The 24,399-nt window shown below is 44.0% G+C and overlaps 2 protein-coding genes across 4 annotated transcripts; both read right to left on the bottom strand.

The window, feature by feature from the left end:
- Positions 1–1,481: 1,481 nt before the first annotated feature.
- On the bottom strand, positions 1,482–17,462 carry LOC139644457 (C-terminal binding protein 1). Of its 3 annotated transcripts, none has more exons than XM_071519818.1 (11): positions 17,399–17,462; positions 16,194–16,250; positions 15,419–15,550; positions 11,684–11,838; positions 11,231–11,375; positions 10,778–10,984; positions 10,241–10,455; positions 8,837–8,967; positions 8,601–8,728; positions 4,596–4,716; positions 1,482–4,394 (listed from the first exon to the last, which is right to left on the bottom strand). In XM_071519818.1, the coding sequence occupies exons 3-11, from the start codon at positions 15,477–15,479 to the stop codon at positions 4,208–4,210; spliced, it is 1,350 nt and encodes a 449-aa protein (XP_071375919.1). In that variant the 5' UTR covers positions 15,480–15,550; positions 16,194–16,250; positions 17,399–17,462; the 3' UTR covers positions 1,482–4,207. The 3 variants fall into 3 exon arrangements, with proteins under 3 accessions (XP_071375919.1, XP_071375920.1, XP_071375922.1); XM_071519819.1 differs by lacking the exon at positions 17,399–17,462 and adding an exon at positions 17,075–17,175; XM_071519821.1 differs by lacking the exons at positions 15,419–15,550; positions 16,194–16,250; positions 17,399–17,462 and adding an exon at positions 14,129–14,164.
- A 577-nt stretch (positions 17,463–18,039) lies between these two features.
- Positions 18,040–23,974, bottom strand: LOC139644458 (protein FAM53C-like). The gene is made up of 5 exons (XM_071519822.1): positions 23,944–23,974; positions 21,491–21,743; positions 21,328–21,388; positions 20,397–21,244; positions 18,040–19,600 (listed from the first exon to the last, which is right to left on the bottom strand). The coding sequence occupies exons 2-5, from the start codon at positions 21,572–21,574 to the stop codon at positions 19,355–19,357; spliced, it is 1,239 nt and encodes a 412-aa protein (XP_071375923.1). The 5' UTR covers positions 21,575–21,743; positions 23,944–23,974; the 3' UTR covers positions 18,040–19,354.
- Positions 23,975–24,399: the final 425 nt, after the last annotated feature.

Raw genomic sequence — 24,399 nt, 5'->3', positions numbered from 1 at the left:
ATATTGTTAAGAAACTCTGGGATATTGACAGCTGAGTAAAAAGGCAAAGCTAAGAAGGGAAAAAAGTGACAGACAGCAGAAAATCTGCATTTTATTTTATCAGCCAAAAATGAGAAAAGCAAAAGGTTAATTTTTTAAGATTTTATTAAAATACGGTGTGGAGTTTACCATCGGAAGTTACCATCACAAACATGATTGTTTCTAATAAAAAAGTAAACAAAACAAAAATAAAGCTTAAGAGCCTAGTTACAGGAGATTTTTTTTCTCTTTTTTTGTGGTTTTTGCAGTCTGGTGAAAGAAAAAAATCAATTAATTCACAATGAGAGTGAGTGGAAAAAAAAACAAAAAAACATGTTCACATGTTGTAAAAATACATTTCCCAATTTTAACATTACACACAGTCACCTTCAAACATTCATTCATTCATTCCTTGTTAGATGGTTAGATGTCAGTGCCAAAGAAAGAAAGAAAAGAAAAGAAAAAAAAAACCCAAAACGTTCAGACCTGTGCACAAAGGGAACGAGGGGGGAGCGGGTCTATAACGCAGGAGGCTGTTCTACATTCTGAGGGTGGAAAACCGGACGAGGGACAGAGATAGAGGGCGACTGCAGGAGGATATGTGTGCATTTGAACCCTGAGAGAGAGAAAAGTGACCAATTCTGACCATAATTTTCCGCTTTTTGACAGACCACACCAGTGTCCGCTGTGCCCCCCCCCTCCCCAACCCCCCCACACCCCTCCTCACTGGGACTCTGGCCACACCATGAAAGAAGCATTCAGAGCCCCGGAGTGTGTGTGTGTGTGTGTGTGTGTGTGTGTGTGTATGTGTTGGGGGGTGGGGGGGTGGGTGGTGGGGTGGTGGATGGTGGCATTCTCACACCCAAGAGTGAAATATCAGCTGTGGCTTTGTGAGCGTATACCCCAGCACTGTGCTTATCTGTTAGCCTACACACATACACACTTGCTGGGCTGACTTGAACTACTTAAAAACACAACAAAACACCTCTTTCCTGCACAGTTAAGAATTGACGCTGGGTTTGTGTGTTTGCAGAGTGAGACAAAAATCAAAAGCAAACTCAAACTAAACACGACTCTTCGCTGACAGGGGAACGAAAGGTGCTTTTGATTTGCTTCCATAGATAGGCCTGTTGGGGGTGTGAGGTGCTTTGCGGAGGGGCCTTGATCCTAACGGCCTCGTTTTCGACTGCGTGCGTCTCCTGACCTCACCTGCTGTGGTCAACTGTATTAAGGCAGTGAGTGGTTCCATGGCGACTTTCTAAAATAGCTACTTTTACAGGGAGAGATAAGGCCCAGAGGATAGCGGCTGGATAGGGCAGCTAGACTAAGATTAAAAAAGAAAACAAAAAAAAAAAGTCACAAAGTTTCACAGGGAGAGGGATCTCTTATTTTCTCTGAAATGTTTCAGTACAACATGTAGAACACAGAGAGAGCAAATCCATAAAAATGAAAATTCTACAATAAAACAGAATGGTTTTTTATAACAGTGCACTGCTGAACTGAAAAAAAAAATATCATAGTTATCATCAACAGCAAATTTAAGATTACTATAATGCTCATAATCCAAACTATGGGGGTTATTTTAAAAATATATACTCATCACATGACAGAGGAGCCTAACATCTCTGGACACGGACACGCTCCATGTCGCTCATAGACTCTGGGGAAAAAACTGTACATCACTGGAAACTGACCACGACAAAATGGCAACTTGGGTTTAAACACTGTGGGGGAGAGGCGGGGGAGCAGAGGGGAACAACAAGATGACAAATTTTTTAAGCCAATAGCATTTCCCCTAAAAAAAAATACCTCACATGCACTATAGATAGAGCAGCATGACATTGGGGGGGGAGGGGTTTAAAAAAACAAAACAGCAACAGCATCTACCTCTAATGTTCTACTAAAGAAAACTAGCAGACCATGACGACCGCCTTTCATTTTTCCTCATTTTCATTAGCCAGTAAGATGGAGGTCGAAATATGTTAAGATAATCTAGAGTCTGAAGTCAAAATTCATAATCATGGGAAAGCATTGTGCTCATTTTTTCCACAATGAGGAAAAAAAAAAGGTAAAAGGCAAACAGATACACATTGGTTTTGAAGCCTGAGAATTCAACAGTGACCTACAGCAAATCTACAAAGATTTAGTCAAATCATTTTATGGGGCGATTCTTTTTGTTGTATCATCAATGCTACAATTTCACAACCCTTCTGGTGAGGAATAGCAAAGAAGTTATCTAGAAAATCTGTACAAAAAAGAAAAGGGTATGCACGGTACATTCAATATCTGTTACTGAGGTACTAGAAAGGTGTTCCCTTGACACCAGGGCAACGGCGTTAAGAGTTACTCCTAGGGACTATTCCTTTGGAAAGACAACAGCTTGTTATCACAACAGGGTGAGGGAACACACACGCACACACACGCACGCACACAAACACGCATGCACACACACACGCACACACACCACTGTCATTAACAAAGCCAGCATGCAAGAACACTGTCCCCTTGCTCATATAGGGAATCTAAACACTACTCTGTCCCGTCTCGCTTAAAGGGATTGGTGGATGCATACTGGTTCAATGAGCAGATGTGTAGGGTGGGCTATGACAGTGGGAGAGGGCTGGTGGGGTGGAGTGAGTAAAAAACTGAGATCTAAAACAATAAGGCGGTAGTCGATCCCTGGTCACCCATCCCGTTTTCTGAAAGTCGGCAGTGCGTGATCGCGTCAGGGAGGCAAAAATCATGTTCTTCATCACTGTCTCTCCTAAAGCTAAACCTTAAACTGTTTCAGTGAAATGATCCATTGTCTGAACAGGGTATTACCCACTGAATAATGCTGCAGCTCTCTCAGCTCTCAGCATTCAGACAGTGCCCTCTGGTGGCAAGGCCCCTGGTGTGCACCGTGTTGTTTTTCCAGCTAGGAAAGCTGCTGCATTTGATTCCATGTGTGGGCGCTCTGTGTAAAAGACACCTCACACACACACACACACACACACACACAATTCTTCAGCCATTTTGCATGAGATTGAAACCCAAGCCTAGGTGCTGTCTGATATGACGCCGTTCTAAGAGATTCTTTCAGGACACGTTAAAGACAAAACAACCCCCGTGGGCCGAAGCACATGTAAATATAAAAACACATCATAGATGTCTGGCCCACGACTACAGGGTCACAGCAAAAAGGAGTTGAGGAAGGATCTCAGGTGTCACTCCATCAAAACAGAACGTCAAACAGTTGTCAACTCCCGGCGGGGAGAGACAGGACTCACAGGGGTGAGAGCTGACTGACTGATCAGAAGAAGGATGAGCTGAGGAGACACAACATGCTTTGATGGGCTGAGGGCTGGTCAAAACTGACAGCATTATAGATCCCTATGCTGGGCAAGCAGACAACGGTACCAGGGAGAGGTCAGGGCGAGATGGGGGTGGGAATAAAAAACGTAAAAATAAAAAAATTTGGGCTGGGGTTAGTCAGATGCCTGGTGGGGAGGATAGGATGTACTGTCTGTGATTCTGTCTTGTTTACTTTTGTACACGTTTTTCCCCACCACGAGAAAGGTGGAGGTGAGAGGAAAAAGAAGCGAAGAAGAAGAGAGCAGTAACATCAGCCATTAATGTACATAGGGGGGCTTCAACCTTCCTGCCTCTGCGCCTCGACCGGTCAGAGTCAGAGCAGGACGGCAGGGGGAGGCTTACTGCAAAGCCTCATCAGAAATGCTATTTTTACAAACAAACAAAAAAAACAATAACACCTAGAACCATAACAGATCAACTTTCCATTGAAACAAAAACAGCCAACTAAGGAAATAAACCAATCCAATTATTGAATCCTTGAGAAGAGAGTTATTGCTGACGTTGTGGGGAACTGAAGGGGGGGAGGGGTTGGGAGGGGACGGGGGTGGGGGGGGGTGGGGCGCTGGTTGGGCACGAGGGAGGATGGAGGGATTTGAGTGTTCTGGGGTTTCTGGCAGTGGCAGGGGTGTGGATAGGGGGGGTAGCTGTGGATAGGTCACTCCTGGGCTGGTTATGTGATCTGAGAAACTGGACTGTGTAGATCCACATCAGGTCAAACTGGTGCTGCCAATGTCAATGTACTGGAGGGTGGGAGCTGTGTCTGATGCCGGGAGGGGGGCCGGGGTGTGGGTTGGTTTCCAGGGGTGACGGAATGTGTTGGCGGCGGTGGGGGGGGCTATTGGTCGGAGGGGATGTCTCTGTCGGCCTCGGCCTTGGTGGGCTGCCCCGGGGAGGGGGCGTGGGGGGGGTGAGAGACAGGGGTGATGCCATGTGCCAGGGACCCCGTCACCAGGCCTTCAACCCCTGCACCAGCCCCTTGGAGACCCCCTGCTGCTGCAACGCTGATCAGATTTGCAGGAAATCTGAAAGAAAGAGGCAAAGAAATCATATATGGCTGCCCAGTCAAAACCTGTTAAAAGAACCTGGTGCAATCTGCTCAGCCTTTACAGTTAATGGCATTCATTGTATTACAAACATTGAATCTAAAGACATGTTTAGCCATCAGCTACGGCCCTCGTAACCCAGTCTAGTCCCTGTCCTTTCAGTTATTTCTCTCCTCTCACCTGTAAGCGGCGGTGGCTCCGTTGAGTTCTGGGTGAACCGTGGCTGCTTCCATGGGCCACTGAGAGGCTGCCATCAGATACTCCTTATTCACACAGTTCTTCAGACTGTCGGGGATACGGCCTAGAGCAGGAAAAACAGCATTACCACTCTGAAGAGGTTTTCCCAAAGCAATATAGTATTAATTCTACTGGCCTACATCCTTTTTCTGGCCTGCCTGATTAGGTGTTTTTTTTTGGTTTATTTGGTTTCCTTTAGATTATTTGCAAATATAAAATGATAAAACAAAGAAAAAAACGTTTTTGCAGGGGTGATAAAACACACATAAGCCCCTCTCGAATTGGCTTTACATTATTATATTTTAAGAGTAAAGATTGTAAGTTAATCAAGTCAAGTAAGTGACAGGAGGAGTTCCAGACCTCCAACCATGGAGAAAATTTTGGCGTACCAACTCCAGTGTGCACCCGTAGTGTGCGCTGAAATTTTTTGATCTAATGTATGTGTGTGCTGCAAAAATAGCAAACACAATATTTTTGATAAATTATGTATTTATTGAGCCCTCATACCTAAATTCTGACATGTACCTGAATTAATTATTGAACCATATACAGTAGCTCAACATAAACTAGCGGTAAAAATAATGAACAAATTAAAGTAAACAGATGATATGACTACTACAGCATTTTGTACTAGGGATGTCCTGATCTAATTTATGTTAATCTCTATTCCCTAATGTTTGCTGCTTGGACACAGACTGAGCTTGTGGTACTCCTTTGAGTGGTGTTTCTTCAACTGCCTGATTAAATTAGTAGTATTACAATTAGCTCTGCTGCTGCCACCCATCGCAACACTTGTATTGAAAATATTACAATTTGCTGTTTTACTGCTTTCAGTCTCCAATTTAAAGCAATTCCAGACTGCAGACAGGACTGCTGCCCAGCTGCTTTCAAACCATGCACCGCACTGCTGTAAGTGGTGGACAACGCTTGTTTATGGCAAATATTTTTGTGGTCTATTTGCATAAATGGATCAGAGGGAGAAAATGAAATAATTTAATTAATAAATGAATAAATAAATAAATGGATCAGGTTGAGCGACCGACCTGATACCAATACAACAAAAGTTGCCGGATTGGATAAAATTCCGATACTGGATATCGGATCGGTGCATCCCTACCTTGTACCAAAAGGTTGGTGAACAAATTGAATGTTAACCTAAATCTTGGGCTTGAAACGACAAGGAGCAGAATCAGGAGCTAACGCAGAAGGTAGTCGGAGCCATAGAGGGGATAGAGAGGTCAGGGCTACCAGCCAAGTTAAAGTTGTGGTGCCTGCAATTTGGCCTGTTTCCTTGGCTAATGTGGCTCTTGACAGCATATGAGATACCAATATCAAAAGGTAGAAAAATCACACAGGTTGGTTAGCTCGTATGTCAAGAAATAGCTCGTGGTACCATGGTGTCTTAGTAGTATGAATCTGTATAGGAAACTATCCATATCTGGCCAAATACAGAAGTTCAAACATGCAAAAGTAAGACTGGAGATGACGCTGACAGAGCCTAAAGGCCTATCCTCCTAGTTAAAACATAGCACCTACTGAATGAGCAGGGTGAAAACAGAGCCCAAGAGAGGCAGTTCAGCAGGCACAGTCAGCGCTCAGGTTTAGGGATGTTATGTACAGGTACAACACAGGCAGTGAGGTATAGGGCTAGGCTTTTATTTTTCCAGTAAAGGTAGCAGTTTCTCTTGTTCACACAAGACGTGCCTTTCTGCTTTTTAAACATAATGCTACCATTCACACAATACTAGCGTCCTAATGTTGTGCATGCTTGTGCCGTTAATGTTACGGCATCGTTCACACATACGGTCGATACAGAGCTTTACTGGTAACGCTACAAAGTCTTGAGCGGTGAAATTGGCAGAACTGATTTACTGGCATTTCAACACCGGCTCCTTTTCACACATGACCGTGCCCTTACATTTACAGAACAGGCTGCATGTGTGAAAGGGGCTATGGAGTAGGGCAACTGTGTTGGGGAAACATCAGCAGGAGGAAGTGACAAGGTGTGCAAAGGATGTCTCTCAGGCAAAAGCAGGATCAGGGATAAATTGGGAAAGTGTACAGAAGACTTTACTTGACTGGAAGGAGCGGATGGGTATTGAAGCAAACCAAATTAGATTCATTATAGATACAACCTATGATGTGCTACCATCTCCCTGAGATCTCAGTCAATGGGAAGGTGAGGACCCTGCCAGTCCCTTACGTTCAGGCATAGCTACTCTTAGACTTACTTTGTGAGGACATAAAACAAGTCTTTCCCAAAGACAATAGAGCTGGGGAAAGCCTAGAACCCTTGGAAACCAAAGTTTAGGTACAGGGTAGGATAGGTGACTGTAGCTGTGTTTAGTGTTTAAAACACTTGATAACTCCCATTGACATACCCGCATTCACATACTAAACCCTGTATGATTTAGAATAGGTGGTTGTGAATGGTGCTGCCTGATAGTCTTGTAGATTTGTGACACAGTAGCCTGATATCCGCTACGGTCTCCATCTGTAGGTTAGTACATCACTCGTAACATCTGAATTGGGCTTCTGTAAGGCTGCTCTCACGCTGGATTATAACACATGGGATTATAACATTAAATCCTGTGTATTGGCAAATATTAAACCATTTGCTGACACAAAGTATGATGGCAGTTGGCCAGTTTTGTTAAACTGAGACTAACACAGTTCAGGTGACAGTTGCACTTGTGTTCTACAGCCTCCTAAGTAGCAGACTGAGCTATTTTAAGCAAGGTGTCACTATAACTCGGCTGTCTTTTTTCTGCAGGTACGGTTTCTTCACTATCTCTCTTAACTGAATCTGATATGATTTGCTACTCTCACATCTACTCTAACTACGGCTAGGTGGCTGCAGGAATGACTAAGACTTACTGTGCATTAGTTTAGGGGGTCTGAACTATCATCCTCATACTCGAAAAACAAGCAACACTTGTATTTACAACATAGCTAATATTAGCTATCTGTGGCACACTGTCAAGGACGTTTACCCACCTATAGTCACTGGAGCACAGCTAAGTTCAGCTAACAAGTGCATTTAACAATGTTGTTTGGAAGATGGCTTCATCATGCAAGCCAGCAGTACACTAACTACAACGACATTTCATTGATTAAGCGCCTAACACTTCAAATCTTATGTTTCCTATCATGTTAACTTGTGAGTGATCTGACAATTTCAACTTTCCGTGTTTACTTTAGCATAGCTGAAGATCAGCAGTGAGAAAGCAGGAAAACCAGCCAGTGAGAGAGAGGGTGAGAAGGGGGTTGATTGTAAGCAGAGGAGGAGGGATGGAAGAGGTAGATACAAAAGTCAAGAGTACCTATTAGGGAAAATTATAATAAACTATTGTCAATCACCCCACTTTCAGTGTACTTTGAAATCAAAATACGGAGCCGTTAGCAAATGTGTACAGGTTGACAGGTCTGGGTATTCACCACCTCCATTCTAGGGAGATTCCTGGTCTGTGTGTGTGTGTGTGTGCAAACAATTCCAGTTTCAAATAACTAGGCATGTGGAGATCAGAAGGTGGCACTGAAAACAAAAAGTTACTGAAAAGAAAATTCAGTCTTTCAAATTTTCAGTGTTTCTCCCTCATTTTTCCCATCTATCTTGCCTTTCTCTCGTTTAGTATGGGCATAACTATTTGTTCATGTTTTTGATCATCATGTTTGCCCTCATGTCATAATGTGAGTGAGAGCACACTGGAATACAAAGCTGAACAACAGCCGTCAGTGACAAAAAGTGAAACTGTAAAGGCTAAATGTAAAAACCACATCGCTCATCTAGACATAATGGAAAAGCACGTAGGCTACATGTGTTCACAGGTACCGCATGAGAAACAGCTGTCAGCGGTGTCCGTTTTGGCACAATCCCTTTCTATTTTTGGACTAGTCATTTAGTTTCACTGATGAAACTGTGCATCCTGGTGTGTAGGTTCGTCTTACCGGTGATGGCACGGCGCACCTCTCTGGCTGCCTCCTCGCGAGCCTCCACAGACGCCTGCTCACTGTACCAAGATGTGTGCGGGGTACAGATCAGGTTGGGAGCATCTTTCAGAGGGCCTGTTGAAAAACTAGAAATGGAGGGGAAGAGGATATTAAAGAAGGCAGTAATGAGGATGTGTACCGTGCAGGTCTGTAGGTGTATGTGGGCCAGCGTGGCTCTGGTGTGTCTGGATTACCTGAAGGGCTCTGTCTCGTGGACGTCCAGGGCGGCCCCTCGTATCCGGCCCTCCTTCAGGGCCTGAGCCAACGCTTTCTCGTCCACTAGACCCCCTCTTGATGTGTTCACCAGAAAGGCCCCCTGACGCATCTGCAGCACAGAGTTAACAGTTATATTAAATAGGGATGGGACAATATATCGAAATTCAATATATCACAATACAAAAATGTGACAACACATATCGTGAGGCAGAAAAACAAATGCCAATATTAGCTACATACAACATAATTCTGCACAGTCAGACTTTGTTGTCATTGAACCTTTATTTATTACATTGTATTGAATCTTGAACCCCATATCGCGTATCAAATCGTATTGTGAGATAAGCATATCGTCCCATCCCTAACAGTAAACTGTATGGAGAGGGTATGGGGCTTTGTACATTATGAAACATAAACCAATGTTTCTCACAGGCTGGCAGTTTGAGAAATGTTCTTTATTCCTCTATTCAAATAATGATGAACTTGACTGCCCATCACAGACATGTTAAATCACAGTCTTCAACTTTCAGTTGTGTTAATTTATTATTCATTTAAATTTGCTATATTTTGCCTGCAGTTATGTTGACATTTGGTTCAGCTCTTTGTTCAGGCACTAGCCTCAACTTCAGCTAAAGGGTCCACCCCAGCTTGCAGGAAGAAGACAAAAACACTCGACAAGATTTCAAGGCGACAGACAGGGCAGCCAGAGTGCTGGGAGTGCTTCTATTATAGTAATACATAAGAAAATAAATTATTTGATTCTCTATGCAACATAGAAAGTACACATCTATCAAAAAAATGCCTGTCCCCATAAAACTGTGTCCCTTTGCTGTTAATTATGTTGTCTTGAAATATTTACAAATCATCTGTCTACAAAGAAAGCAGCGGAAGGACGGGAGATAATATCTTTTTTTCCTTGCATTTAATGAATTCATATGCATTATAGTGCAGTCATTAGCTGAGTTTCCATCAAAGTATTTTTATGAGAATTATGATCCATCACATTAGAAAGGCTGAATGGAAATAGTGCAATCTGATAACATTTCCGCAATATTGCAAAGGTTCTTATGCTCACTTGAGGCGGAAACCATCTTTGTCAATAAAGAAATTATGCAATAAGTAGCAATGGAAACACAATTGTTGAATAAATAATTATCTAGTATAGAGACCTTTTCCATTTTCCTTGTGGAAGCATTTTCTGACATAGCTACAGTCATGAAGTTCATCAACACAGTTGATGGAAACACACATAATTTGCATGTTATGTTTACTCAACATTTCAAAAGTTTATCTGGTGACTGGATGGAAACATAGCTATTGATGAGCGATTATGCTTGAGAGAAGCAGGGTGTTATGTCTATTGGACAGCGTGTCCTCCTCACCTGTTTGATGGTGAAGTCATTAATGAGGTGGTGGTTGTGCTCGTTGAGGCTGCAGTGCAGGGAGACGCAGTCGGAGTGGATGAGCAGGTCTTGCAGGGTGGCCATGCGCTGCAGGCCCAGTGAGCGCTCCACGCCGTCCGGCAGATAGGGGTCATAGAAGATCACGCCAAAACCGAAGGCCTTGGCCCGCAGAGCCACGGCTTGGCCAATACGCCCTGGAAGGCCATAGGAGAGGTTAGGGTTAACAACAGCCACCGTGGTGCCCAAGCTGGAGCCAACCAGCATCACCCATTCACTGAAGCATAAAAACCACACAGGCCCTCCAGCATATTGCTTGTCAGACCATCATCTTTCAGCTTGGATTAAGCGCACCAATCGCTGATTCCCTAAAGCACTTTAGCACAAAATTCATCTTTGTTCCATTACAAGTCAATAAGACAGATATAATCTTAGAGAAAAGACACTGTTGGAAAACCTAGCTGCATGTTCCTCTGCAAAGCTAGAGACTAGCCGCCCACATCCACACCCTCCACTCACCCAGGCCGATGATGCCCAACGTCTCGCCCCGGATGCGGGCAGCACCGCCGGCCACCTCCCTGATCTGCTCCACACTGGAGGCACGGGTTCCCTCCCTGAGGGCCTGGTGCATCCAGGTGACCCGCCTGTACAGGTTGAGGATCAGACACAGCGAAGTGTCGGCTGTCTCCTCCACCGAGGAGGCCGGCACATTACAGACAGCAATGCCTGGATGAAACAGTGGACAAGAGGAGAGAAAGATGAGCCTCAAATGGCAGGACAGCAGAAAATATAATTTGAAGATTGCTGCAGATGGAGCCATAGTGCCACTCTGAAACTGCAAGATCTGTTCCGTGATATACGATATATATATGAAACTGTGAATCACTTTTTGCAGATCAAAGTACCAATGAATGTATGTGTCCTCCCCTGTGTGTGTATGTCTGGTTATATTTTAAAGTCCCGTCGCCTCACCTAGCTCGGCAGCTGCTTTGATGTCGACGTTGTCGAAGCCGGAGCCAATCCTGACGATGACGCGCAGGCCTTTGAACTTGTCCAGGTCGTCTCTGGACAGAGTGATGGTGTGGTACAGCAGGGCACCCACTGCCTCATTCAGCACCTACACACAAACATTTTAAAAACTTAATTTGAATGTCTATCACATTAAATTACACTTGACTTACCATTTAAATATTACAGTTGTTCCACAAAGGCCAAGGACATTTACAGATTCAAGATTGTTTGTCTAACCCATTCAGCCTGGCTAACTATTCCTGCAAAACAGTAAGACGTAGAGGAGACAATTCTGCTGGACAGAAGTTTGCTAGTTGTTTAGCTTTGTACACTGTGTATCCATTCTAAAACCTCTGCCTAGAGAATGAAGAAGGTAGCATATGGTCAGGTGTAGTGCGAGTGCATCTTCTGTACCTTCTCATGAATCTCTTGCGTGGACTGGGCATCGCAGAAGGCCACTGTGGCCACGTCTTTGAGGATGGGCATTTCCACAGTGCAGTCGCGCCCATCCAGTAGTGCCACAAGGGGCCGCGGGTGCATCGGCCCGTTCAGGATAGGGGGGCGAATACCTGGGTCAAGGAGGAAGAAACACGGTGGTAGTTACATGTGTGCAATCACAAGAGATGCAAGTAGTCACTGTCCGAATCCAAAAGTTTACAACATCTAATACTCATAAATAAGAGACATCCAAAACATGTTACAAGGCAAATGAACACAGCCATGCTAACATTCAGAAGCTTTTCTTATCTCCAACTCTTTTCCAGTATTGCAATGGAACAGAGCTTGTTGACGATACTTACTATACACAGCTAGTACCAGCCACTTGTATTTCAGAACCAATAAGGTTAGGCTAGAGGTTAGTGACTCAACACTCTGCTGTCCCTCTTTGTCTGGACTACCCAATGCAATGCAGTCATCATTGCCCCCCCCCCCCCCCGCACACACAACTAAAGTTAACAGGCCTTGCCACCATACTCCATGGACAATAATAACTCAAACTCTCATGACTCTCTTTAGCCATAGCCCTCATTTCCACCAGCACCCTGAGGGAACTATCAGAATGATGTGTGTAAGTGAGTGTGTGTACCCACCGAAGGTGTGTGTTCTATGGTTACATAAGTAATGTGTAACTGAATCTGCGATGGGGCATGGGGGCTTCCGGGCTCCTGGCCTATCCAGTGTTCATAGGCACTCATCGGCTCCGCTACCATTCAAGAATGCACATACACTTTGTCTGGCCTTTATTGATCCATCCGCCTCCTGCTCATACACTCAAAGACTCAACATAAGAGGAGGCTTACCTTCTGATCGATCAAAGAGGGCTATTTTGCTCAATCTTTAAGTACTAGGTCCAGGAAGGCGAACTGCCTACTGTATGAGACGAGCGCACACAGAAAGGAGGGGGCTGGGGTGGGGTGGGGGGTTGGAGAGGTGGTGGAGTGTGACGGCTGGGGGAGGGGTGGAGAAAACTGCAGGGTCTCAGAGAGGAGGTGGTGGGGGTTCATGAGGGGGTCTGAGTCATGACCTAAATTCTCCTGTCTGGAAGAGTGCCCCCCCACCCCCCCAATTCACTGGTTCTCCTCTTTCCCCAAATACATACATATACACACACACCTCGCTAGCTAATCACATCTATACATACAGCCCATGTGCACAGAGGCCATTTGCTATTATGCCACCTAACGTAATGCTGCTTTTCAAATACAAAGACATATCATGGCTATAAATGAATGTCACATCTCTGCCAATATTAGTGGTAAACTGGGAAAATTAACAGTACATTCAAGACAACCGCTAAAATATATAAGTAAATCCTTTTTAGACCTCCTCTGCTTTCTGCCTTCCTTTCACCAGCTCTTGGTTTGGACCAACCCACACATGCAGCAGTACACACACTATCCTGTCCCCCCTGCATGACAGGTGTGTGTGTCCCAGGGTGGGGGAGAGTGTCTAGCTGGAACATTTATTTGGACAGAGGGCAGGAGGTAATGGTGAGACTGCGGAGGAGGGTCGGGAGCTGGTAGCAAAGGGTGGAAAACAAATATTTGTGAACACTTCCTCTGACGTCTGAGTATTTCCCAACGCACGCATGCAATACACAGAGAAAAAAAAAAGAAAATAGAAAAACATTCACACCAAATCGTACAGCCTGGTACCCTCACGCATATGCACAACCTATTGCACTCCATTTACCAGTGTGACTCACATCCAGCTGCACAAGACTCAAGAGCGCTAACAAGCCTACTGCAACCCACTGCAACCATGGAGCCTCGCTGTAATAACTGACACCATGTAGAAAACCCAAAGGGATTCATCACACAATATCCAACAAAGACCCCCTTCTGAAAAAAGTGCTCTGGAAATATACAAGTAGGCCTAGACGCACGCACACATACAGAGTAATTTGAGTAAAGGACACTGGCATACTCGAGGCCTACGAAGCGAAAGCATGGCCGCACACACAATACAATTCATTCAGTGATTCATTCATTCTCCCTCCCTCTCACTCGCTCTTTCTTTCCCTCGATCCCTCCTCCTTTCTCTCTCCTCGCTCCCTCTGGCTGCAGTTGGAGGAGTGAGAGAGAGAGCAGAGAGGGAGAGGTGAGGGGGGAGGGGCAGGGCATGATGATAATGCAGCAAGCAGCGGTACTCCACCCAGACACAGCCAGACACACACACACACACACACGGTTATTCAATTCCTTTTTAACGGCTACGACAACACAAATACGCGCCAAGCAGAAAAGGGAAACTGCACATACATGGCTGCACCACACCCAAACCCTAGATCTCCCCCCTAGTTCACAAGCATTGCTTCAAACACACATTAAAAAAAAAAACACGAGCACCGGGCCTAACCTTGCATTATGAAGTCTGTCAGCCTTTCTTCCTCTCTCTCTCACTCTCTCGCCTTGCTCTCCCTCTATCGTTCTTTTTTTCCTCCCTCTCTCTGTCAGACTGTTCTTGGCTGGCTGGATCCCAGCTGTCATCCACACCCAGCCCCTCCCCCACAGACGGCCTCCAATCAGAGGCGGCTCCATTGAGGGCCAGCCAACCAGCACTAACCTCATTAGCATAGCCAGGCTGCGGCCGAGGGCGGTTTGGCTGTTGTCGTTTTTTAAAGAGACAGCTGGCCCGTTTCCCTGTAGCCGCGGCCACGACCCTTCACCTCGTCCTCTCCCTCTCGCCTGTCTCCAGAGACTCTCCCAGACTGTTCCCTCCATTTTAGTTCACCATTATGTCTGATCTCCATCGCATACTCTCCACTCCACAGCAGCTGCAAATACTATAATACTAGAGTTTTCTAGAAAAGTCAGACACCTTCACTGGACCATCCATGACCTTATATACTTGCTGGGCTACATTAAGTGAAATTATTTTTTGTGTTATATTCAATTTCAAATCTACTGCAAAGCCTTAATCCTCTCAACAGCTGGCCCAAGCGGGAATTTCAACTTCATTTCAAAAACAATTAATTAATTCTTACATCCCTTGTATACTGATACGGATCCTTTTAGCAAACAGCAACCCCCTCCATTCTCACATGGACTGAGAGGAAGGAAATACAATTAAGAGTCAGCACTTAAACCAGTCGCTTCACAATACCACTTCAGGTACAGAACACTGCAGACACGTATTACACAAACCAATATTATGTAATCATCCTAAAACAAAAGAAAGCTACCCCAAAACACTGCATTCCTAAAAGGCCAGTAATAATATATTCAAAGCAACATAACTGTACAAGCATAATCAAGTCTGTAATATGGGGCTTACGACACCTGGTTTCAAAGAGCGCACAACCATTAGAGAATATTTTCTAGTATAAATGGGCAGAATCTGGCTTTGAATCTTACTTTGGTCTACTAGGGCTGAAGGTTGCAGGCTATAGCTAAAAAATCAAGTGACTTTCTTCATGTTGACATTGCAGAGGGTATATCTTTTTGAAGTCAGGTGTGAAAAATTATTTTTCACTAGTATAATAAGCCATGGCTATCTGGCTATACAGGTAAGATGACTTAGGCATAAAACATTACAATAAAATTCAAATTCAATTATTTACATTAAAATGATATAATATAGCTTATAAATGCATCCGCCCAGTACCGTACTCCTTTCCTTTGTGTATGAGTAGGTTTGAAATCTCACCCTCACAGATGCGGTCCAGTCTCTGCCGCTTGACTTGTTTGTGTTTGTCCATCAGAGCCATAGACTAAGCAGTCTGAACCTGGGACAGAAGAAACGAACAGATCCAAGTGCTAGGGAGCCCCTCAGTTACACCTGCAAACACAAATGGATGACAGTCAGTAAAGATACAAATTCCATTTATACTTTTACTACCTTTCCTAGCGTAACTGACCTAATGACTTAATGTTCTGGAGTAAAAATTATCAAAACTGGTAGACAGGAAAAAGGTACCTAATAGAAAGTACGTTATGGCATTGACTTTTGTGTGCATAAAATAAGCAATAACTAAATCTTGGCAATTGGTCTCAGAACCTTATGTATCAGAACCTAATGAATGGCAATGCATTAGCATCACCATTCATCACAAGCATGTCTCAAAGGACTTTACAGAGAATGAGCCTATCTAAAACTTACTAATCAACAATTAATTGCAAAACAAAATGATACAATACAGCATGCAACACAATAAAACACAAGGAAACAAAGCACAAGACAAAATATCATGTTGGAAAGACATAACAAACCTACCTAACATGCCCAGTTGAATAATCTCACATGCAACTATTTAAGTAGGATAATAACGGCTAATAACAACTTGAATCAAGACTCAACAGCAAATCACTGATAATTCGGAATGGAAAAAGACACTTCATGGTAATCAAATTGCAAGCGACTATGTGGGCTTCCACTATTTCTCTCCATGTGTATTTATGGTCATACATATTTTGAAACTCACCAGCAGAACAATTCCGTTTGTGCCTTTGTGCCAATCAGGTTGACAACTCTGTTTACACTGTAAACAAGGAAAAAGTATACTGCCTTTAAAAATATAAGACAACAATATCATACAGTTGATAGCATTGCAGGAGGCTCTTTGGCACACAAAATGGGCCATCCCACCTCACGTTTGCAAGTTTGTACACACAGCAATGAGGATTGACTGTAAAATGTCGTGTTTGTTAATATATGCTTAGTTTAGTGACAAGTTTTGCCAATAATTTGTTGTCATAAGCGTGAGCAGGTTAGCTATTGAAGCTCAAATACTTTTGCAAACTCTTTCTATACCAATAAAACCGGTAGCTAGCCATGCTTTACTACAGTTTGTTAGTTAAAAACAGTAATATTTCAACAGCACAGTGTATCTAATCACCTTTGCTACGTGTAGTGTAATAGACAGTATGACTGACTAATTTCAACAGTAATTTGAAGGTAAAACCCCAATCATGAAGGGAGCCGCTAGCTAGCAACTTATGCTAGTTACCGTTAACTAGCTACAAAACTCGCTAATGCTAACCCGTTCTTTAGCCACAAGAAACACAAGGCTTGCAGTGGCTTTTGAATAACATTTGTCTCTTTCATGCAGATATTCCAAAGTACCGTGCAAAATGACGTTTAGCTCACGTTAGGCCATAAAACTATCACACCTAGCGTGTAACTTCTGAGTTGTTTTAACTTCTAAATTGCCAAGCGAGCTAACGTTACATAGCTAGGTAGCTAGCCAATGTTAACGTTGGCTACCCAAACACAAACACTGTTGCGGTTTGTAACGTAAGGAACAAATTCAAGAAAACATCAAATTCTCCCAAAACCACAGCCAAATACAAACAACCAACCCACGATTATTTAGCTAGCAAGCAAAGGTGTCAATTTTGATCATATCCATACAACTATGGAGACGTTTGCATCAGACGTTTGCTAACGTTAGCTAGCCACCGCCGTTAACTAGCGTGCCGCTGCGTGTGTGGGAGATGCAAGCGGAGGGGGAGCCCATTTCGTCCGATTTGTTATCAGCGAGTGGCGCTACAATGTGAATATGTGACATAGAAGCTACCAGATTAGCTTAATTCTACAGGGAAACATGGATCGCCCGCATAATTAAATTCAAGTGGCAACATTCCCTACCCCAGTGACTGAATCGTGCAAAAATGGTGGATTATTTACCCCGATTAAACTCTTTCAGGAGTGCTGAGACAGTGTGCGTGCGTCGGTGGTGTTCCCTCTCTCCCGATCGCCATGAAATCAGAAAAAAGAGGAAGTGGCTTGTTGATGGGGGGTCAGACCGTCTGTGAAGAAGCATCAGTGGACTGGAAGGAGCGCCCTCACCTTCCACGGCGGAATGGCAAATGTGCCAAGGATGCTGAAGACTTCAATAAAGTTACAGAAACTAAGTCGCTATCCCTTGCCAGTTGCCAAACTAACTCCTGTTATCTATCGAAAACTGTTCTTATCCATTTTACCCACTCTTAAGTATTTGTAAGTCTAACAATTTATTTTTCTTAAACGGCAATTAATCGTTACTGTTATAACTCTGTTTAATCAAAGTTCCTTAGTGAACTTTTTGTTTTACCAGAATGTTATGCATCAATTCGTACTGTTGGTGAAGTCAATAGACAAAATACATTTATATGAAACACCAGTCATGCTGAAATCAACCACTAGGTGTCACAATAATCAATATTGCCCAAACAGATTTGGACCCCGAGTTCATGTTTCATGATCTGACTAAAAGCAAGTTAAACTATCTTTGAATAGAAGACATGACACTTTTTGAAAAAGTCGTTCTCTATTAAACTTTATTTGTACACAAATTGTGCGAGAGGAATATCTCCATCTGAAAACACATTAAAAATCGTCTCTGAAAGGCCACCAAAATCCTCTGCATCGCTACTGGCTTTATCACACATACACTCACACAGAATCAGCTCAACATGTGTAACCACTGTACAGTACATTATTACATTGTGCCCTATGGGATCCAACTGCAGCATTGATTCAGTTATTCCATTGACTATTATAGTGCATGTGCCACCCGTTCATAAGTATCTGAATCAGCGCAAATAGAGATTCCAAGAAAAATGTCTGGCCGTGAAACAGAACACTAGAACAGCAAGAGCTCTTTGTACTTCAAGCTTAAGGCATGATCAATTTACAGTATCATCCATAATTATTGTTGACAAGAAATGCGTTAATGTTCAAGCAATTGAAAAGTCTCTCACGCCCAAGAAAATATGAACAAAAAGGTTGCAATCCTTCTTGCACTACAAGAAAGCACACCGTTTCCCTTTGATGTCGTAGTGTTATTCCACAGGGTCAAATTAAATGCAGGACAGCATAACCATAGAAGTAGATGTGTGTCTAGAGGGTCTGTTCATGTAACATGGCAGGGCTTTCAGCAACTGCCATGGCATTCAGGAATGTATCCTAAAAAAACAAACAAAAGAACTACCCAAGATAGTTTGTTCACGTGCAGATTAATATTCTTATATTGTTTGGGATACTCTATTATTTTGAATTACACATGTAAACACTATCCATCTTAACACCTCACATAAGGTCATATCCAGATTGAGAAACCCAAATAAAATAGCTAGGCTACACCAATATCAGATGGGATACTGACGCATGTTTACATCTTATTCCATTTACTGCTGGCTTTTGCCATGTGTGCAAGTCATTTCCATGGTAATATTCAGAATATTCTGCTTATTCCATTATACAGTGTTATTTGTGATTAGGATATCAAGATGCATATAAACGGCTTATGCTGATTAGGACATAAGTAACGATATGAACTATTAGCCAGAATACTGTGTGCATGTAAACTCACTTATTTACTCATGTGCACATTTTCCTATGGAGTGCTGAACGGGCAGGCACTATGACATTCTTGTGAAATGTTAAAGAGTGAGCTTGCTCAAGTGTTACAATCATGATCATATTGTAGTATTTTGATATCAGCATCTTATTTCTTGGTTCTTTGATTATGAAGAGTCCAGACATGTGCCTTAGGAGGGCAGCGGGTTCCCAAGGACTCTGCCAGAAGAGCGCACATCGCCTACATGTGCGGTTAACATGGTGATGAATGCAGTCGATCACACAGGGAGCGCCGAGGAGTGGTCAGTTCTCTTCTATAAGGTTCAAGTCCAGTTCTGTGCAGTCTCTTTCAAAAACAATCTTTTGTCCCCCATCCATTACAGTCCCTTTTCTTTTATCCTCCTCCTCCTCTTCACTTTCACTTAGTGGCCCAATGCTGGTCCGTCCCAGGAACTCGGCAGGGGAGAAGGCAGAGCGCCGGCCTCCCTGGGAAGACTCCAGAACTATGCAGCCACCTGCACCACAGCCCAGGGACTCGCCATTACCAATCTACACAGGAGAGAAAGTGACATGCACATCATGTGATAATTCTCACTAGGCACTTGCTCATATCAACAAATGATTCACCAAACTGCATATGAATATTTATACATGCATTGTTTACAGCACAAATCAAACCATCGCCACACTGTTTCAGCGACCATGTGCTGACTGCCTGAAAATTGCGGGGGGGGGGGGGGGGGGGGGTTGTTAATGTCACTAGCAACACCAGGAAGTCAGCATGGATGGCAGTGCCTGGTTGATTCATTGGTTAAATATAGATGGTTTGAGAACAGCGTTTTAAGGCTAAGAGTCAATGTGCTTGGCTAGAATGAGTGACCCAACACAGAAACACAAGGGTCAAACCCAAACACACACATTGGGGTGAAACACACCTTAGAACCCAATCCTGACTGCACTGGTCTGAGTCAGACAGGAATGTGAACAGTTATGCTTCACTGGTGGGAGGGGGGTGTGGGGGTCAGGGAACCAGAGGCCCACTTCTCACTAATGATCCCAACATAAACAGCAGTCTGTGAGGAGAGAAGCGGGAGAGCTGGTGGCATGGGGGGTTGAGCTTAGCTGTGTTGAGCTGGGGTTGTGGGGGATGGGGTGCTGCTGGAGGCCTCCTGTTGCTCTCCAAGGCCCAGAAGGAAAAAAAAGGCAAAAAAAGCATCCAGACCTGCTGAGGACCTTGTTATTGATAATCCTCTGGACCATTAACATACAGTATGCATAAATATGAGGAGGTTGGAACCATGGAACCATGTAGCTACCATGATTGCTTATCGAGTCTCTTGCTCACCTGAGTCATCTTGCTGAAGTCGAGGCCTGGCCTGGCGCAGGGTAGAACGTCTGGGTCATGGCGTCTCTTCAAGCGAGGCTTGCGCATATCGCAGGGCTGAGAGTGGCATCGTGGCAGGACTGGGCGCAGGACGCGCCTGGAGGAGGATGGTGTACTGCAGGCCGAGGTGGGAGATGCGGAAGAGGCTGGGGGCTCCATGGCAGAACAGCTAGGGATCAAAGCAGAAGCTGGGGAGGGTTGGGGAGGAAGGAACAGCACAGAGGCCTCCTGAATGTGCACAGGGGAGAGGGAGAAGCGGCGCTGCAGCAGTGAGTGAGAGGGGGCCAGCGGGGCCGGGGAAGAGGAGCAGGAAGAGGGGGCGGGGAAGAACGTAGAGCAGGCTCCCCTCAGTGTGTCACAGGGGTCCCAGGGGAAGCTCCATGGTAGCGGGGAGTCAGAGGACAGTGCCAAGCTAAAGAAAGTAGGGCTGGAAGAGGAGTGCAGGGAGGAGGAGGTGAGGGAGGAACTAGGGCCACAAAGTGGCAGAGAGCTGGCTCCAGACCCTAAACTGGCCACTCCTCCACTTTGGCAGCCACGTTTGACAGGAGTCCAAACCTTGGAGGCGCTAGGACGCCAGGTGGAGCGGCACCGAGACAGGTCCTCTGGAACAGAAAGGGAGCGGCAGTGGCGTTTTGGAGGAGGGGGTGGGGGAGGGGAGCTCTGGAAGGCCATGTCTGTGACTGATGTGCTGGGAACTTCAGGTCTGTGGAGAGGTTCTCCAACTTGGACAGGGGGCCATAGGGGGTCCAGGCCAGAGGAAGCATCCAGAAGGTGGGCCTTGGATGATGGGAGCATGGCCAAACCGCTCTCTGGGAATGCAAAGAGATAAACATGTGATTGATATCCTAACCAGTTAGTTGCAAAGATGCTAGGCCCAATTCAATTAACTTACCTGGTGTCGATCCATACGCACTCCATGAGACTGTGGGACTGGAACCGACTGCAGGCAGTGACTGAAACAGCAACATAATGAGTCAAGTACAACACTAGAATCCCTTAAATTTCAAGTGAAATCAAAAAGGGCAGGACAGCCATTTAAAGCACATCCAACTCACCACATTCACATTGAACGAGAAAGCCTTGTGATAAGGCTCTTCCAAACTCTGCTTACGGAGCTGCTCTGTGATAAGTGTCACCATAGTTGTAGCTATGACCCAAGGATAGACATGAAGATGAGGAGGAGGAGAACTACAGGTAGTTGGAGTTTTGCTTTGTCAGAATTCTGGCGTGGTTTGTGGCGTCTCCTCGGCACCTCAACCGGCCAGACTGACCAACTTTCTCACTATGCAACCATCATCTTCACACCACCTAGAGAGGAACAGTGGAGGGACGGAGATAAGACAAGTAGGCATCAGTATGAAATATACCAGCTGAATTTGGCCAAATACAGAAGAAATCACACATCTCAATGAACAGTGACTTTCATAAAATGCCTATAATATAGCTAGCAGGTCTTTGACAGAAACATGATATAAAAAGTTACTGATGTGGACTTCTGAAATATGCTACCACTATTATAGTTTAGGGAGAAAAAAGCCTCAGGAGGAGGAACAGAGAACACCTAAATAAGAGTCTTTTGCTGACTAGTCTGACCACACATTGCTATATGAGACTAAGGCTAGGATCTATGTGCTGCCTCATGCACACATAAAAGGCAGTCGCAGAAGTTCACTTTCACAAAGGCAGAGAGCACACATGGTGGCTAGGAGTCACAGAACAAAGAACACTTCACATTCCATCGTGCACACTTAGTGGATGAACATAACTATTTCTTGTCTGGACAGCATGCACAAACATAGGATAGTGTAAATTTGAAATTAACACAAAGAAGTAGGACCTAATTGAAAAACTTTGGGGGAATACCACAGCAATCAAAGCCAATTGGGTCCAATTAAAAACAAGTGATAAGAGCCTAGTCCTTGTAGAGGGCTGTTGAGGAGAATGGAAGGGGGAGGGAGAGAGGAAGAGGGGGGAGGATGGGGGAAGTGTGTGAAAAATGAAGGGGATAGGGGCTGAAGTACACCATAGTTGCTTTGCAAGGAGGACAAAAGAAAATGAAAGTGACCACGTCTCAGGGACATAAATTGCCAGGGCAAAAATCTGAAGTGTGTCCGGAGAGCTAAGGACCACAAGACAGTCTAGGTGTCCGTTTCATTCACGCACATTCCTCAGACATTTCTTTGTATGCAAATAACACAGAGATGGCTTTTAAGATATAATGGTTATTGAATCTAGACGCACCCTTGGAGATTAACCTGCACTGGCCCATATACAACATCCTGGCAACCTGTTTCAACCTTTGCACTGCTCTATAAAATTCTTGTGCACCCAAATGTACATTTCATGCTGAAACTAAAACAGAAAGACAATGTATAAACTCACTCTATCCACTGCTTCAAATTATGCAGCACTATGGTCATCTTAATTTGAATGACAAAGCTTGGGGATCTTGAAGTTTCTAGCCTTTAGAACTGAAGAGATTTCTCTTCCTCAACACTTGCTGATGATAGTCACAGATGTGGCCTTCAGGGCCTTCCTCCTTGTGGTAAGCATGGTGCTACAGTGTTAGCACAACTACTTCAACATGAGATTCCAACAGCCAAGCTTCATAACTGGCACAAGGTTTTGCCTAAACATCATGAGGCAGCAACTACTGAGGCGTTGTTGAAGGGAGAGCTAACCCTATCCAAAGAAATGTGTAATGTATTCAGAATCAGTCAAAAGCACAGCTTTCACACAAACAGCTGATTCTGAACTTTAGTCACCATTAAATCTGGCCTATAAACTGAAGTTTAGATTAAAAAAAGAGCTGCCAATTTTTTATGTGAAATCAGATACCTATAAGTTAATGTGATAATTATTATGGGTAATTCTAGATTACAAAACACACTATAAATGTATCAGGTTAATGATGAAGAAGATTGGTCAATTGCTGAAGACCAGTTACAATCGTTGCCCGTCAATGCTGGCAAGCGAGTGAGCTAGCAAACAAGTTTAGGACTGTGCTGTGCAGGTTGCCCTTATCAAATCCAGAAAACTAGTAACCCGTCAGCCAATACAAATCTGTGTCCGCTAACGTTAGCTGTAACACAACTATTCATCTCTGATAACATTCAAGTGCCATGACTCGTTACTTTTAGGCTAGATGCATTGGCTAAATCAGACATAGCGTTAAAATATTAGCTGGTAGGCTAAGTTAGATAGTTAGCTCAGCAACATGATGCAGCCCGTGGGAACTAACCCCACGTTAGCTGGCGTATGTTAGCTGGTAGGCTAACAAGTGCACTAACAGCTAGCGTTAGCCTGCTAACATTAGGCCTGTTTACGCCTGGTTAATGTGTTGTCATTCTACCAAGTTGCGACCACAATTCGTAAAACCAGAATATAAGATAGGACGTTCATTACTACAGTGACTGGGCTGGTAATCTATCTCTAAATCACTGTAGCGTTAGCTAGTTTACGATGCTTGCTTGCGAGCTAGCTTGCTACAGCTGTCCTGATGTATTACCTGCATTCCGTGTTTCCTTAGCAACCGAAAGCTGCACACACTGCACAGGACGGAAAGTAGTTTCGCGGAGTATTTATACCGTTTGGACGATACCAATACAGAGGTGTTAGAAATACTATGTCCAGAAAAAAATCGTAATATTGACATTAACCCTTAATATTAATTGTTCTAGCAGTAAACATATATGTATCAATATGCAATTCATTAATGTGCTCTTAATTGAAAAATAATTTTCTATACTTTAGACTTCTTTATGTACGTCTCTTTCCCCCGGTAACGCCCCCAATCAAGCACACTTCCTGAATAAAGCAAAATAGCTTTAACAAGTAACAGCGACAGTCAAACATAAAAACATTTTTTATTTAGTATAGTGTAACACGTACATAGATTTATTTGGGGAAAGGGGTTCTATGCAAAACACTACAGTGAAACCTGAGTAAAACATACGATGGTTAT

The sequence above is a fragment of the Centroberyx affinis genome, unplaced genomic scaffold (assembly GCF_046629955.1).
Source record: "Centroberyx affinis isolate AG114_WGS23_722 - 3 ecotype Tasmania unplaced genomic scaffold, CSIRO-AGI_Caff_v1 ptg000743l_1, whole genome shotgun sequence".
Taxonomy (NCBI): domain Eukaryota; kingdom Metazoa; phylum Chordata; class Actinopteri; order Beryciformes; family Berycidae; genus Centroberyx; species Centroberyx affinis.
The sequence above is the reverse complement of the archived record's forward strand: the minus strand, read 5'-3'. Positions and strand labels throughout refer to the sequence as shown.

What these genes read in the sequence shown, in the direction of transcription:
- LOC139644457 (XM_071519818.1), bottom strand. Translation starts at nt 15,479, where the DNA reads ATGGCTCTGATGGACAAACACAAACAAGTCAAGCGGCAGAGACTGGAC. An exon ending in ACTGGACCGCATCTGTGAGG is followed by an intron (nt 11,839 to 15,418) that starts GTGAGATTTCAA and finishes TCCTTGACCCAG; the next exon opens with GTATTCGCCCCCCTATCCTG. An exon ending in GGAGCCACCGCCGCTTACAG is followed by an intron (nt 4,395 to 4,595) that starts GTGAGAGGAGAG and finishes TCTTTCTTTCAG; the next exon opens with ATTTCCTGCAAATCTGATCA.
- LOC139644458 (XM_071519822.1), bottom strand. Translation starts at nt 21,574, where the DNA reads ATGGTGACACTTATCACAGAGCAGCTCCGTAAGCAGAGTTTGGAAGAG. An exon ending in TCTCGTTCAATGTGAATGTG is followed by an intron (nt 21,389 to 21,490) that starts GTGAGTTGGATG and finishes TTGCTGTTTCAG; the next exon opens with TCACTGCCTGCAGTCGGTTC. An exon ending in TGCGTATGGATCGACACCAG is followed by an intron (nt 21,245 to 21,327) that starts GTAAGTTAATTG and finishes TTGCATTCCCAG; the next exon opens with AGAGCGGTTTGGCCATGCTC.